The sequence below is a fragment of the Salvelinus namaycush genome, chromosome 8, assembly GCF_016432855.1.
Source record: "Salvelinus namaycush isolate Seneca chromosome 8, SaNama_1.0, whole genome shotgun sequence".
NCBI lineage: Eukaryota > Metazoa > Chordata > Actinopteri > Salmoniformes > Salmonidae > Salvelinus > Salvelinus namaycush.
In genome coordinates, this window is record NC_052314.1 from 8,856,703 (window position 1) to 8,874,207 (window position 17,505).

General features: G+C 39.6%; 1 protein-coding gene across 1 annotated transcript in view; it reads left to right on the forward strand.

Moving 5' to 3' along the window:
- The window catches only part of LOC120052370 (receptor-type tyrosine-protein phosphatase eta-like), a 109,762-nt gene that overhangs the window by 38,536 nt on the left and 53,721 nt on the right, over positions 1–17,505 (forward strand). The window contains exons 2-4 of the mRNA XM_038999231.1: positions 9,972–9,987; positions 10,381–10,641; positions 15,531–15,791. Coding sequence (XP_038855159.1) covers positions 9,972–9,987; positions 10,381–10,641; positions 15,531–15,791 — 538 coding nt within the window. The remainder of the gene's footprint in view (positions 1–9,971; positions 9,988–10,380; positions 10,642–15,530; positions 15,792–17,505) is intronic.

A 17,505-nucleotide genomic window follows, 5' to 3' on the forward strand; every position in this document is an offset into this window, starting at 1 on the left:
CTGTGGTAATGTGGTCTTCCTCCATGAATAGTTGGGTCTGAGGTTATAGAAATGCAAGTTGTGAGTGGTTACTGACTGTATGTGACGCAGACGCCTATCTGAGTGTACCTGAAACATAAAAAAATATTGGGCTATGTGTCTCATCACTTATTGCAAGGCTAACCACCAGGTAAATCATGACTTGGCGGCAACAGGGGCTTGATAGTTCAGTGAAAATGTCTGCGTGTTAATGTGGTGTAAATCTGAAAATGAACAGCTGACATCTGAAGGGTTTTTTAATTAATGCATGTGAGACAGGTTCCATGTACAACAAGACAGGCAGAAAGGAAGAGAGAAAAAGAACACAGAACAGTTTAATTACCTCTGGTTATGGACGCTTTTGCCAGTAATAAGCTTCCACGGCCTGTTCCTCAGACAGTGAACATATAGTTGAAGTTCATTATGCGATTGGAATAATGCAATATGCATACAAAATAATATACTTACGTTCCTTGAAAATCCATCTATACCGTCAAAGATGACAATGTTGTATCTTGAAAAAAAGCATTGGAATTCAAAGTGAAATGTTTAACCTATTAACCTGCTTCATTATTTATGTATTACCAGTTGAATAACAACTCCAATGTCATACATCATTGAACATTTGTCTAGGAATAAGTAAGAATAAAAAAGTTAAAATAACTTTTTAGATTTGATGGAGACATTATACATCTTAGTACCTTATCAATTTATGATTTGTATCAATGTGGACGAGAGACAGGGGAGCAGAAACAGAGTAGTTTTGCCGAGCAATGCAACAGAGCTGGATCATTCTGGCAATGATACCTGCACCATCTACATGCTGCAAAGACTCCCTAACTCTTCGCCATTATACACGATGCCCCATTGCTTTGACCATTCTAAAGCCCGCATGGGGCATCCTTGCCTTAATGGCCCTGACTTTATGATATAACTCTTCATCTGACATATCAGAATAGCATTCTCTGACAGACATATTGGGTTATTTCATCCTTCTGTAAAAAAAGCTAACCATTACACTGTCATGAAATATGATAATATATCGACTATGAAACAAATAGGACATGGCCTGCTTACGAGTTGCCATGAAAGAAAGTTAGATGAATTCAACTGAAAATGGCAAGAACAGGCGTTCATAGCTAAATGTTTTTGGTAAGCTTGAGAATAATAATTGCATGATTTATCATTCTACGGTATGCATGTATGTATGTATGTATGTAATATAGTAGAATGTTATGAACTGACACTGAATCATAGGAGCTAACTACTAGCTATGTAGAAGTTGGACAGAAGAATGCCCAGTGCTGCTTACCTGAGAGGCCATCATCACACAGTCCTTCGTAGGTGTCCGCTATGACTTCCTTTCTGTCGGAAAGAAAGGCTGAACAGTATTGGTTATAGCCAAACTGACACTCAAAAAATGGCCAAAATGGAAGGTGGTTGATAACGAAATGAAATAGGAGTTTTGTCTTCAAAAACATTTTTTGTTCTCTAAATATTTTTGGGGGAATAAAATGCATAACGTTGTGCTCTATTACAAAATATTTGAATATTATTTTTACTTTGTAGCCTCGTTTTTTTGCTTTCAGAACAATTATTTTTTATTGAAAATAAAGTTTCGCTCTTGACAAAAAGACACAAATGTACCTCCATAGCATATAACAATTTGCCTGTGAATAACCAGACCTTCATACAAACTTGCTATGCAGAATTCTTGACGACTCAGGTGGAGAATGACGCTTGGAAGAGGGCGAGGAACAAGTATTTGTTGCAAGTTGGGGAGGGGGGCTAATAACTGAACAACAGACTATTCAACCTTTACTAAAGAATAGTCTAATAGTCGAGCTAGGTGTGAACCCCCCTCCTATCACAGACCAGATTTGCCCTAACGACCAAGGGGGAGGTAGAGCACTGATTATGCTTTTGGGTCCCAATGCACTACTATGTGTCTAACTGACAATGAATGGGAAATATAAACCAAATAATAAACTGATAAATGTGCACGACTTCAAATGAAACAAGCAGGGAGCAGGTTTCGAACCCTCATCCTCATCATTCTTGCCCGAAGTCCAGCGCGCTATCAACTGTGTACCAAAAGCATTGTCAAGTCACAGGGTCGATAGAGCGCGTCCTCGTGGTAGCTTGCTACTCAATGTAATAAAGTAATGACTTTTCAAATAAGATACCTTACACGTTATGTTGGCTGACAATTTGTTAGCTACGCTGTCCTTACAAACCACATAGCTAACATACCGGTACATACTGCTGTAATGATATGCTATCTACCTAACGTTAGTAGTTATACATCAAACTTGCCAGTATATTAACTATAGGCTATCTAACTACCCAACATGTATTGACTTGATTATTCCCGTCATTCTTAGCTTAGCTAAATGGTATACTCGTTGTGCGTTCTCAATGGACATTCGGGTGCTTTCGTAAATTCTTAAAATTCGGGTGCTTTCGTAAAAGAATATTCTCCGATTTCAGAGCACTCTCGTCTGAGTGTACCAGAGCACAGAATAATGAATTTACGAGTGCTCAACACCTGTTTATTATGGCCGGTGTCAGTAAATGTCGGCAAAAAAGAGTAATTACATTTTTTCCAGAAGCACAGTTACAGTCACCAACGCTCTGGTTAACACAAAAATGCCTAACCAGCTCTGCTAGGGCGAGTAAAATGGTGATAGTGGTCTCATTTGTGTCTGGAAGTTGCTAGCAAGCTAGCCAACATTAACTTGGGTGATTGACTGCCGTTGTAAGGCTAGAACGCTCAAATCAACCCTACTCCTCGGCCTGAACGTCCAGTGTGCTCTCCAAGAGCGAAACAGTCTGAATTTACAAACAATCTGACAACGCTCTAAATTTATGAGCTCAGGCACTCCAGATTGAATTTAAGAACACACCCAAAGCCAAAAAATGTCTAACTAGTAATTTGTTATGCTAACAAGCTATCAAGAGGTTGCATAGCAACAGCATCAACTTCCAGTAGAAAAGTTGAGAAGGCAAAGAGCTAGAACGCTCAACTGAAAGTTTGGTTACACTACAATTAGTGTGTGGAAATGTTATGCCCCTTAGATATTAATTTAGAATCCTCCAATCCTCTTATGCTGTAGCCTACTCCCGACCGTCACGTTGTACAGTGCCATATTTTCCATTCCATCCTAACGGAAACCCTGAGTGTTTCATTTTTCTCAGAATAGAAACACCATAATATTAATCAAATGAATTAAGCCTAATTTCTTAAAATCAACCCCATAAACTATGTTATTACAAAAAAGCTTTTAAATTCTCTGGAAATGCCAATATGGAAGACTATCAAATGCTTCTCAAATATGACCTCTGGTGGTCAAACTAGCACTAACTCACATTAACAGAAAAAATGGCAGACAAATAATTAACGTGCCACAGAATGCTGCAGCAGCCCACAAGTGGTGCTGCAGTATAATGCAACTTTTAAAGGAGGAACCACTGTATGTCACTAGACTGTCTTATACACTGAGTATACAAAACATTACGAACACCTGCTCTCAATATTAGGAAGGTGTTCTACGGGTGGGTAATGTGGTATCAGGCTTGGAGACTACAGATGACCTACACTCTCCAAAAGAAGGTGCTAGTTAGTACCAAAAAGTGGTTCTTCATTTGGTCCACATAGGGGAACCTTTTTTTGGGCTGCTGTGGACAACCTTTTTTCTATCAGTTTTTTGAATAACCTTTTGTATAACCATTTGTATGGTTACCCGAACCAGAGGGCTCTTCATTGCACTGTAAATATAAAGAAGTTACTGTATTTTCAGGTATTATTTCTATAAGGGACAGTATGCTGCTGAATTCTGATTACTTGGGAGTTAACCTTACTTGGGATATGAAATCACAACCTCTTGGTTGTCAGCAACCTGACTTCCCTGCTATGCCACTGGGTCTCTGGGTAGAGATTGAGATTGTTAAAAGATTAGAATCAATAGATATTATGTCATTTGTCCCTATGGGGGAACCCTTTTGGGTGCCATGTAGAAGCCTTAGATCTTTTAGGACCATCTCACAAGGAACCCTGGTTTTGTTTTTGTTTTGTCCCTGTAGGGCAGGGTTCATGAACTAGATTCAGCCGTGGGCTGTTTTTTTATTCAGCGAATGGTCAGGGGGCCAGAACATAATTACAAATAATTTATAGACTGCAAATTGACCACAAGAAGCCCAAACAGATATAATATCTGACCAAAACATAATCATTTCAAAGCTTGCTTACATTTGTATACGATCACATATCTCTCTTTATTATGTGTGGGAATACTTTGTAACAGATTTATAAAATTAAAATCACTTGGAACTAATTTGCTGGTGTTTTGACAGTCTGTAAAACATACATAAAAAAATAGGCTCAGAAACTTTGGGGGCAAATGAAATCACCTGCGTGCCAAATTCAGCACACGGGCCGCCGGTTGGGGAACCCAGCTGTTTTGGTACCCAATTGGGTTATATGCAAAACCCTCTCATGAAGAACCCTCTGTTTGAAGGATTCTGTAATTTGTCCTTATGGGGGGAAGCCTTTTAGATGCCACCTACAACCCTTTGATTTGTCCCTGTAGAGCAGTGGTTCCCAAACCTTTTATAGTCCCGTACCCCTTCAAACATTCAGCCTCCAGCTGCGTACCCCCTCGAGCACCAGGGTCAGCGCACTATCAAATGTTGTTTTTTGCCATCATTGTAAGCCTGCCACACACTCTACACGATACATTTATTAAACATAAGAATGAGTGTGAGTTTTTGTCACAACCCGGCTCGTGGGAAGTGACAAAGAGCTCTTATAGAACCAGGGCACAAATAATCATATAATAATAATTAATAATTGTGCTCTTTATTTAACCATATTACATATAAAACCTTATTTGTTCATAAAAAATGTGAATAACTCACCACAGGTTAATGAGAATGGTGTGCTTGAAAGGATGCACATAACTCTGCAATGTTGGGTTGTATTGGAAAGAGTCTGTCTTAAATCATTTTCCACACACAGTCTGTGCCTGTATTTAGTTTTCATGCTAGTGAGGGCCGAGAATCCACTCTCACATAGGTACGTAGTTGCAATTGGCGTCAGTGTCTTAACAGCGCGATTTGACAAGCAAGAAACTCTGAGCGCAGCCCAATCCAGAAATCTGGCAGTGGCTTCTGATTAAATAACATTTTAACAGAACCGTTTGTTGCAATTTCAAATACTGAATCAAGTTATTTGTGTTGTCCGATTCGGGAAAGTACCTGCGTAATTTCGCACGCAGCTCACTCAGGTGCTTCGCTATATCACATTTGACAATGTCTGTAAGCTTGAGTTCATGTGCACACAAAAAATTATACAATGATGGAAAGACATGTGTGTTGTCCTTGTTAATGCAGAGAGAAAAGAGCTCCAACTTCTTAATCATAGCCTCAATTTTATCCCGCACATTGAATATAGTTGCGGAGAGTCCCTGTAATCCTAGATTCAGATCATTCAGGTGAGAAAAAACATCACCCAGATAGGACAACATTTGTAGTTCTGACTATGCCATTTAAGAGGTGATGATTACAACCAAGTTATAACCAAGTTGTAATATCACTCCAGCAGGCAAATCGAATGGTCTGCACCTTATTGTGATATTTATTGATAATGACCTATAGGATACTTCAGATGTGCTTATGGCACACACTGTTAGGTACTCACCTGGTACTGGTCAGTACCTTTAAGGGTACATGTGCACAAAATGTAGTATAATGTTTGTTTTTTTACCCAGGCATGGTTTGAAATAAGTTGTATTTGTTCCAACCGTTAGTGGAAGTGTTGTACCCGTTTCAGTGGTTTTATCATTATGTCGATGAAATTTGAGCACATAATTTGTCTTATTCAGGAGTGGCACTGTTAAGAGGTTACTGTGCAGTTTTCAGTAAATTAATTGAAGTTAGTTGCCATGAATCTTATGTTTCAATAATTTTCTGTCAGCTTGCTGCGGGTAGTTATTGTCAAATGTACAGTAAATTACTGTGGTTGATCTATGTCAAGCTTGCTGATGGATGGTGGTGCAGGAAGGTCAGTTGGCTTTCAACCAAGAGGCTGAGGCCAGGTGAGGCAGAGTCCTAAGTGTGCTCACCACAAAGAATGCTTAGTAGTTGTCAAGCTAATGTAATGACTTTCCTTTGTTTTATGAACAGTATATTTTCACACAATGAGGTTGGAATAATACTGTGAAATTGTGAAAATTATGGTAATGCCCTTTTCGTGTAAGAGTTGTTTGAAAAGATTACCTGAAATTGCAGCCTGTTTTGGTGGGATGGAGTTTTGGCCTGCCTGGTGACGCCATCAAAAATATGAACGCAACATAGAAGAAAATCAGTCAATTTAAATACATTCATTTGGCCCTAATCTATGGATTTCACATGAATGAGCAGGGGTGCAGCAATGGCCATAGGTCCACCCACTTGGGAGCCATGCCCAGCCAATCAGAATATGTTTTTTTACCACAAAATGGCTTTATTACAGACAGAAATACTCATCAGCACATACTCATCAAGTGAAAAAGCTGGATGTGGAGGTCCTGGGCTGGTGTGGTTACAGGTGGTCTGCGGTTTTGAGGCCAGTTGGATGTACTGCCAAATTTGCTAAAAAGACGTTGGCAGCGACTTATGGACGAAATAATAACATTCAATTCTCTGGTTACAGTTCTGTTGGACATTCCTGTAGTCAGCATTCCAATCGCATGCTCCCTTAAAACTTGAGACATCTGTGGCTTTGTGCTGTGTGGCAAAACTGCATATTTTAGAGTGGCCTTTTATTGTCCCCAGCACAAGTTGCACCTGTGTAATGATCATGCTGTTTAATCAGCTTCTTGATATGCCACACCTGTCAGGTGGATGGATTAACTTGACAAAGGAGAAATGCTCACTAACAGTGATATAAACAAATTTGTGCACAGAATTGGAGAGAAATAAACTTTTTGTGCTTTTTATTTCAGCTCATGAAACATGGGACCAACACTTTACATGTTGCGTTTATATTTTTGTTCGGTATAGACTAATAAGAAAGAGTTCCAAACCTCTCTGCCAATAACAGCTAGTTTTCCCCTCCCCACTTCCAGACAGTCCTAGCCAGTGGTGACAAGTACTAAAGTAAACATATTTTAAAGTACTACTTAAGTACATTTTTAGGGGTATCTGTACTTTAATTTACTATTTACATTTTAATTGGATTTTTTAAATTTACTTCACTACATTCCTAACGAAAATATTTTTTACTCCATGCATTTTCTCTGACACCCAAAAGTGCTCGATACATTTTCAATGCTTAGCAGGACAAGAAAATAGTCAAATTATTATCAAGAGAACAGTCCTAGTCATCCCTATTCCCTCTGATCTCGCAGACTAACGGAACACAAACGCTTCATTTGTAAATTATGTCTGAGTGTTGGAAGTGTGCCCCTGGCTATCTGTACATTTAGAAAAAATAAAATTGTCTCATCTGGTTCTTAATTATAAGGATTTTTAAAATTGTTTATACATTTACTTTTGATACTTAAGTACAGTACCAGTCAAAAGTTTGGACACCTACTCATTCCAGGGTTTTTCTTATTTTTAAAAAACTATTTTCTACATTGTAGAATAATATTGAAGACATCAAAACTATGAAATAACATATGGAATCATGTAGTAACCAAACAAGGGTTAAACAAATCCAAATACATTTTATATTTGAGATTCTTCAAAGTGCCTTGATGACAGCTTTGCACACTCTTGGCATTCTCTCAACCAGCTTCACCTGGAATTATTTTCCAACAGCCGAACAGGCTCCCATTAAAATCGACAGGGCTGTAGTGGAGTGGGATGAGAGTGTCCACATCACCAACGAACTGTCATGGTCCAAACACACCAAGACTGTCATGTTCTCTCTGCTACTGCACAGCAAGCTGTACCAGAGCGCCAAGTCAAGGACCGAAAGGCTCCTTTACAGCTTCTACCCCCAAGCCATAAGTCTGCTGAACAATTAATCAAATGGCCACCCGGACTATTTACATTGACACGCCCCCCCCTACATTACCCCAACCTACATGTACAAAATAACTTGACTAAACTGTACCCCCGCACATTTACTTGGTACCGGTACCCCCTGTATATAGCCTCGTTATTGTTGTTTTGATTGTGTTACATTTTATTTTACTATTTTTACTTTAGTTTATTTAGTAAATATTTTCTTAACTCTTTCTTGAACTGTAACATTTCTCAGTATTCGTAGCATGTGATAAATACAATCTGATTTATCTTGTAATCAGTAAAGTTCAGTTAAAGCACAATACGTTATTGGCAGCTAATTGCAAATAAGTTACTAGCAGTTACTGGGTATTCAATCAAATTTCAATCAAATGTATTTATAAAGCCCTTTTTACATTAGCCGATGTCACAAAGTGCTATACAGAAACCCAGCCTAAAACCCCAAACAGCAAGCAATGCAGATGTAGAATCACGGTTAAGTTACTTTGACGTTTTAACTTAGTGACAGCTAGTTGCTAGTTAGGTAGTACAAAATTCACCGCATCTTCCAGGCAACTAACTGCCATTAACGTACTGTGAAATGTACAGTAACCCCTTAACAGTGCAGGTCTGTATTGTCACATGCTTTGCAAATATGGCAGAACTGACAGTGTGAAAAGAGATGCTCAACATTTGACAACATAGCTATCAACCACTTAAAGACATGCTTCATTACATTTGGTGACTAGTTAATATTTTTTAAACCCCCCGCTTTTGGTGGAATTTGTCAATGTCCAGTTCATACATGCATAATCTATGAGCAGAATTACTGTCAATTAGCCACAAAATCCCTAGTTTGAAAGTGACTTTTTTCTGGAAGCTGTGCTGCGCGATTTTCCCTACATTTCCCCCCATGCGGGCCAGCCACCTAGCAATTTGAGTTCCAGCCAATGAGATTCAGACCCTCACCATTTGAGTGACAGCTACAAAAAATCACAAACAGCAGAGTGAGATCGATGGAGCGTTTACTTACTGCACATATCTGTACATACGTGATGTAGTACTCAATTTTTGGCGACCACTTTTGGCTCATGGACACTATTTTCAGGAGTACTGGCTAAAACTATACAACAGAATCCCTTTAAACTGGTACAACACTTCCACTGACGGTTGGCATAAATACACACAATTCAGTAACTTGTTGTTTATTGTACTTTCACTGCAACCTGTAGCCTGTAGTGTATCGTACAATTACAGGATCTTTTTAATAGTGTAGCATTTCATGGCATAAAGGAAACCATGGTGGAGAGGGAAAGAACAGGATGGTTTTTCCCAACCATCACAAGTGTAAATAACCCTTCCTGATGTGCAAAAAAATTATATTGTTACACATATCACCCTCACCCCTGATAAAGAACCCCTCAAGAGTGTGTGTCATGACCTGGCTGTCCCAAGGGGACATAGAAAGAGTTTATTCAGGTTGTGGAATATGTAGGAGTCAGAGATTGAGCCACAGGTCCCTGTATGCCTATAACACTGGAGAGAACAGGTTTTTCCCACCCATAGCCTTAGAGAACCGGTAGCTAAACTGACATGTTACGAAATAAACAAGTTATGAAGATGGCTGTTGATGTTTTATCTGATTTTGGATTCCTGACAAAGAGTGCTTCTTTGAATGTGTTTTCTCAAACCTACTAAACATACTCAAATGAGGATGCATATTTAGTCTATGTTTGAAAAGTTGTGTAGAGACTATTAGAGCAAGAGAAGAGTCATGTGTATTACTGCACAGAATCCTAATGTGAAATGTACGAAGGCAGATACCAAGTGGCCCTTGATGGTAAGATTGCCGGTATAGGCCAAGCCTTGTCGAGACAACTAGTGTTCTGACAACGCTTTTCTGAGACAATTCTGACCTCTACTGGTATGACTGCTAACTGTCCTCCTTTTCTTCCTTACAGTGCTCAGAAGCTCAATGTAAGTATAGTCTTTTCCACTTGTAGAATTTATGAAAGTTGAATCTGAAGTAAATATATTATTTAGATAGTTGATTCATAATTCAAAGTACACTTCATTTTAACATTCCAGAAACATAGCCAAGGCCCATGTTATTCAAACATATACACTATATAATATCCAAATGAGTCCTGATTTTGTTTCCCTCAACCGTGAACTCTCCTACCATTTTAGGCACTCCCTGTATGAATTTCAAAGGTGTTGTAACACTCACAGAGAGTACTGTTCAGGTAGAGGCCAACGCCTTGCTACCCTATGTTTTATGTTCATGGCTCTTACTCACAACACCTACTTCTGTAGTAATTCCAGAAATATTTATTCTCTCTCCCCCACCCACCTCTCTTGCATACGCAGTGCCTGAAGTCATCATGAACCTTACAGCCTCTGAAATCACAACATCATCTGTGTTTCTGAACTGGATTGAACCATTGGGAAACAGATCCTTCTACAGAGTAGAATGGACTGGTTGCAATATCAGTGGCAGTAACAATACCACAGAAACGTATTTTAATGTTACTGCTCTCACTGCTGGAGTGCAGTACCTCTTCACGGTCACTGCAGTGGCTGGAGATAACACGACTGTAGGACAGAACGAGACCATTTCTAAGTATACAAGTAAGTAACTCAGATACTTTAATGTCAGATTGTTTCAATGCCACAGATACTATTTGTATTAATTTATACGTTATTTGTTTGGATCCAAGAACGTGATGATTTGAAAGATGCCATGTCTTTCTGCAATGAGACATTTCAGATGATTTTTGCCCAATAGAAATGAATGGTAAATAATGTATTATGTTATCTTGTAGTCACTTTTATTATAAATAAGAATAGAATGTCTCTAAACACTTCTACATTAATGTGGATGCTAACATGATTACAGATAGTCCTGAATAAATTGTGAATAATGATGAGTGAGGAAGTTAGACGCACAACATATCATACCCCTTCCTCCAAAAATGCTTACCTCCACTGTAATTGTAATGGTGAGATGTTAGCATGTGTTGGGGGTATGATACTGTATTTGTGCATCTGTAGCTTTCTCACTCATCATTATTCATGATTCATTCAGGATTTTCCATAATCATGTTAGCATCCACATTAATGTAGAAGTGTTTAGAAACATTCTATTCTAAGTTTACATACACTTAGATTGGAGTCATTAAAACTCATTTTTCAACCACTCCAGAAATGTCTTGTTAACAAACTATACTTTTGGCAAGTCGTTTAGGAAATCTACCCTGTGCATGACACAAGCAATTTTTCCAACAATTGTTTACAGACCGATTATTTCACTTATAATTCACTGTATCACAATTCCAGTGGGTCAGAAGTTAACATACACTAAGTTGACTGTGCCTTTAAACAGCTTTGAATATTCCAGAAAATGATGTCATGGCTTTAGAAGCGTCTGATAGGCTAATTGACATCATTTGAGTCAATTGGAGGTGTACCTGTGGATGTATTTCAAGGCCTACCTTCAAACTCAGTGTCTCTTTGCTTGACATCATGGGAAAATCTAAAGAAATCAGCCAAGACCTCAGGAAAAAAATTGTAGACCTCCACAAGTCTGGTTCATCCTTGGGAGCAATTTCCAAACACCTGAACGTACCACGTTCATCTGTACAAACAATAGTACGCAAGTATAAACACCATGGGACCACGCAGCCGTCATACCGCTCAGGAAGGAGACGCGTTCTGTCTCCTAGAGATGAACGTACTTTGCTGCGAAAAGTGCAAATCAATCCCAGAACAACAGCAAAGGACCTTGTGAAGATGCTGGAGGAAAGGGGTACAGAAGTATCTATATCCACAGTAAAACAAGTCCTATATCGACAGAAAGGAAGAAGCCACTGCTCCAAAACCGCCATAAAAAATCCAGACTACGGTTTGCAACTGCACATGGGGACAAAGATCATACTTTTTGGAGAAATGTCCTCTGGTCTGATGAAGCAAAAATAGAACTGTTTGGCCATAGTGACCATCGTTATGTTTTGGAGGACAAAGGTGGATGCTTGCAAGCCGAAGAACACCATCCCAACCCTGAAGCACAGGGGTGGCAGCATCATGTTGTGGGGGTGCTTTGCTGCAGGAGGGACTGGTGCACTTCACAAAATAGATCATCATGAGGCATCATGAGGAGGGAATTATCTGGATATATTGAAGCAACATCTGAAGACAGTCAGGAAGTTAAAGCTTGGTTGCAAATGGGTCTTCAAAATGGACAATGACCCCAAGCATACTTCCAAAGTTGTGGCAAAATGGCTTAAAGACAACAAAGTCAAGGTATTGGAGTGGCCATCACAAAGCCCTGACCTCAATCCTATAGAACATTTGTGGGCAGAACTGAAAAAGCGTGTGAGAGCAAGGAGGCCTACAAACCTGACTCAGTTACACCAGTTCTGTCAGGAGGAATGGGCCAATATCCACCCAACTTACTGTGGGAAGCTTGTGGAAGGCTACCCAAAATGTTTGACCCAAGTTAAACAATTTAAAGGCAATGCTACCAAATTCTAATTGAGTGTATGTAAACTTCTGACCCACTGGGAATGTGATGAAAGAAATAAAAGCTGAAATAATTCATTCTCTCTACTATTATTCTGACATTTCACATTCATAAAATGAAGTGGTGATCCTAACTGACCTAAGACAGGGTATTTTTACTAGTGTTAAATGTCAGGAATTGTGAAAAACTGAGTTTAAATATACTTGGCTAAGGTGTATGTAAACTTCCGACTTCAACTGTATATAAAATCGAGCACACAGTCATAGACAAACATTGGCAGTAGAAAAGCCTTGCTGAAGAGCTCAGTGACTTCCAACGTGTCATTGTCATAGGATGCCACCTTTCCAACTAATCAGTTACTCAAATTTCTTCCCTGATAAACCTGCTCCGGTCAATTGTAGGTGCTGTTATTGTAAAGTGGAAACGCCAAAAAGCAACAACGGCTCAGCCGCCAAGTGGTAGGGCACACAAGATAACCTAAGATAGCCTAAGATAACCATGCGCAATGCCAAGCGTCTGCTGGAGTGGAGTAAAGCTCGCCGCCATTGGACTCTGGAGCAGTGGAAACATGTTCTCTGGAGTGATGAATCATGCTTCAGCATCTGGCAGTCCGACGGACAAATCTGGTTTTGGAGGATGCCAGGAGAACACTACCTGCCCCAATGCATAGTGCCAACTGTAAAGTTTGGTGAAGGAGGAGTAATGGTCTGGGGCAGTTTTTCATTGTTCCGGCTAGGTCCCTTAGTTCCAGTGAAGGGAAATCTTAACACTACAGCATACAATGACATTATAGACAGTTCTGTGCTGCCAACTTCGTGGCGACAGTTTGGGGAAGGCCCTTTCCTGTTTCAGCATGACAATGCCCCTGTGCACAAAGCGAGGTCCATACAGAAATGGTTTGTCAAGATCGGTGTTGAGAAATTTGACTGGCCTGCACAGAGCCCTGACCTCAACCCCATCGAACACCTTTGGGATGAATTGGAACGCGAACTGCGAGCCAGGCCCAATCACTCAACATCAGTGCCCGACCTCACTAATGCTCTTGTCGCTGACTGGAAGAAAGTACCCACAGCAATGTTCCAACATGTAATGGAAATCCTTCCCAGAAGAGTGGAGGCTGATATAGCAGCAAAGTGGGGTCAACTCCATATTAATGCCCATGATTTTGGAATGAGATGTTCGACGAGCAGGTGTCCACGTACTTTTGGTCATGTAGTGTATATTCTATTCTTAGTTACAATAAAAGTGACTCCAAAATGACATAATACATTAATTACCATTCATTTCTATTAGGCACAAAATAATCTGAAACAGAATGTTGGACAAGGTGTCCTTTGTCCAGAACAGTCGTTGTTTGGATCTGGAACGGCAAATTTCCCTCTTGATTTAGCATGGGCACTTGCCAAGTGGCACGGATCTCTCCAACGTCAACAAAGTCAGAGAACAGAACACGGCAAAACTCCCGAAAAAATTTCAATAATCTGATTAAACTATATTGAAAAAACATACTTTACGATGATATGGTCACATGTATCAAATAAAATCTAAACCGGAGATGTTAGTCGTCCATAACGACAGCTAAACAGAAGGCAAATCCATGTCCCCTTTCGCGTGCTCCAGAAACAGGAAATGGACGGTCACGTCATACAAAGACCTTTAATTCCACCTCAGACCAAGATAAACATGAAATTTCTTCTCTCACCGCCTCTTGACAACCAGGGGAAGGTGTATGAAGTGTACGTAGACTCTTACGTATCATGCCCATGTATAGGCAGGAAGTTGAACAGAGCATTGATTTCTGACATTCCACTTCCTGGTCAGGAAATGTGCTGCAGAATGAGTTCTGTTTCACTCAGAGAAATAATTCAAACGGTTTTAGAAACTAGAGAGTGTTTTCTATCCAATAGTAATAATAATATGCATATTGTACGAGCAAGAATTGAGTACGAGGCCGTTTGAAATGGGCACGATTTAACTGGCTACTCAATACTGCCCCTTGCAGCCATAACAGGTTAAATTCACACAGGACACCGGATAGACAGGAGAAGTACTTCAGATATAACAAACTGACCCTAGCCCCCCGACACATAAACGACTGCAGCATAAATACTGGAGGCTGAGACAGGAGGGGGACAGTAATGCTCTTGTTGCTGACTGGAAGAAAGTACCCACAGCAATGTTCCAACATGTAATGGAAATCCTTCCCAGAAGAGTGGAGGCTGATATAGCAGCAAAGGGGGGTCAACTCCATATTAATGCCCATGATTTTGGAATGAGATGTTCGACGAGCAGGTGTCCACGTACTTTTGGTCATGTAGTGTATATTCTATTCTTAGTTACAATAAAAGTGACTCCAAAATGACATAATACATTAATTACCATTCATTTCTATTAGGCACAAAATAATCTGAAACACAACCAAAACAAATACTAAATGCATCCAACAAATTTGTAAAGTCACAACCTGGTTCCAGCCATTGTGTGCTCTAAGTATGGGACCAAATATTTTACATTTTACTCCTTTAATACACATTTTGGTCCACTAAAATGAGGGTGGGGGGGGACTATGTACAAAAAGTGCTGTCATGTCTAAACGGATCATCTGAAATGGATGAAAATATCCTCCAATGAAATTTGACTGTCTGCAATTTAACCTCATTCAAAGTGCTGGAGTACAGTGCCAAAACTAAACTAAAATATGTCACTGTCCCAACACTTTGGAGCTCACTGTATATATTTTATTGTATCATATTTTTTGGAGTGCGGAAACAATTTGCTAAATGAATATAGGGGAAACACTGCATGTTTTGTTTCATATCTTTTTTCTGAAATTCTTGTTTATTTGATGGTATTTGTATCAAAGACTAGTGTTGAGTGACATTTGTTTCACAAACTCTCTCACAATGTGTACTGGATTGCACAAGTCAGCCTGCAATGTCAATGTTTGAAGACACTCTATTGTCTTTTGTCCCTCAAACCCCCTTTCTTGCACACACAGAGCCCGCAATCATCAGAAACCTCATGTTCACTGAAATCACAACATCATCTGTGTCTCTGAACTGGACTGAACCAAAGGGAAACAGATCCTTCTACAGAGTAGAATGGACTGGTGGCAATATCAGTGGCAGTCAGAATACCATAGGAACGTCTGTTAATGTTACTGCTCTCACTGCTGGAGTGCAGTACCTCTTCACGGTCACTGCAGTGGCTGGAGATAACACGACTGTAGGACAGAACGAGACCATTTCTAAGTATACAAGTAAGTAACTCAGATATTTTAGTGTTGGATTGTTTCAATGCCACAGATACTATTTGTATTAATTTATACGTTATTAGTTTGGATCCAAGAACGTGATTATTTGAAAGATGCCATGTCTTTCTGCAATGAGACATTTCAGATGATTTTTGCCCAATAGAAATGAATGGTAAATAATGTATTATGTTATCTTGTAGTCACTTTTATTATAAATAAGAATAGAATGTTTCTAAACACTTCTACATTACTGTGGATGCTAACATGATTACAGATAGTCCTGAATTAATTGTGAATAATGATGAGTGAGGAAGTTAGACGCACAACATATCATACCCCTTCCTCCAAAAATGCTTACCTCCACTGTTATTGTAATGGTGAGATGTTAGCATGTCTTGGGGGTATGATACTGTATTTGTGCATCTGTAGCTTTCTCACTCATCATTATTCATGATTCATTCAGGATTTTCCATAATCATGATAGCATCCACATTAATGTAGAAGTGTTTAGAAACATTCTATTCTAAGTTTACATACACTTAGATTGGAGTCATTAAAACTTGTTTTTCAACCACTCCAAAAATGTCTTGTTAACAAACTATACTTTTGGAAAGTTGTTTAGGAAATCTACCCTGTGCATGACACAAGCAATTTTTCCAACAATTGTTTACAGACCGATTATTTCACTTATAATTCACTGTATCACAATTCCAGTGGGTCAGAAGTTAACATACACTAAGTTGACTGTGCCTTTAAACAGCTTGGAAAATTCCAGAAAATGATGTCATGGCTTTAGAAGCGTCTGATAGGCTAATTGACATCATTTGAGTCAATTGGAGGTGTACCTGTGGATGTATTTCAAGGCCTACCTTCAAACTCAGTGTCTCTTTGCTTGACATCATGGGAAAATCTAAAGAAATCAGCCAAGACCTCAGGAAAAAAATTGTAGACCTCCACAAGTCTGGTTCATCCTTGGGAGCAATTTCCAAACACCTGAACGTACCACGTTCATCTGTACAAACAATAGTACGCAAGTATAAACACCATGGGACCACGCAGCCGTCATACCGCTCAGGAAGGAGACGCGTTCTGTCTCCTAGAGATGAACGTACTTTGCTGCGAAAAGTGCAAATCAATCCCAGAACAACAGCAAAGGACCTTGTGAAGATGCTGGAGGAAAGGGGTACAGAAGTATCTATATCCACAGTAAAACAAGTCCTATATCGACAGAAAGGAAGAAGCCACTGCTCCAAAACCGCCATAAAAAATCCAGACTACGGTTTGCAACTGCACATGGGGACAAAGATCATACTTTTTGGAGAAATGTCCTCTGGTCTGATGAAGCAAAAATAGAACTGTTTGGCCATAGTGACCATCGTTATGTTTTGGAGGACAAAGGTGGATGCTTGCAAGCCGAAGAACACTATCCCAACCCTGAAGCACAGGGGTGGCAGCATCATGTTGTGGGGGTGCTTTGCTGCAGGAGGGACTGGTGCACTTCACAAAATAGATGGCATCATGAGGGAATTATCTGGATATATTGAAGCAACATCTGAAGACAGTCAGGAAGTTAAAGCTTGGTTGCAAATGGGTCTTCAAAATGGACAATGACCCCAAGCATACTTCCAAAGTTGTGGCAAAATGGCTTAAAGACAACAAAGTCAAGGTATTGGAGTGGCCATCACAAAGCCCTGACCTCAATCCTATAGAACATTTGTGG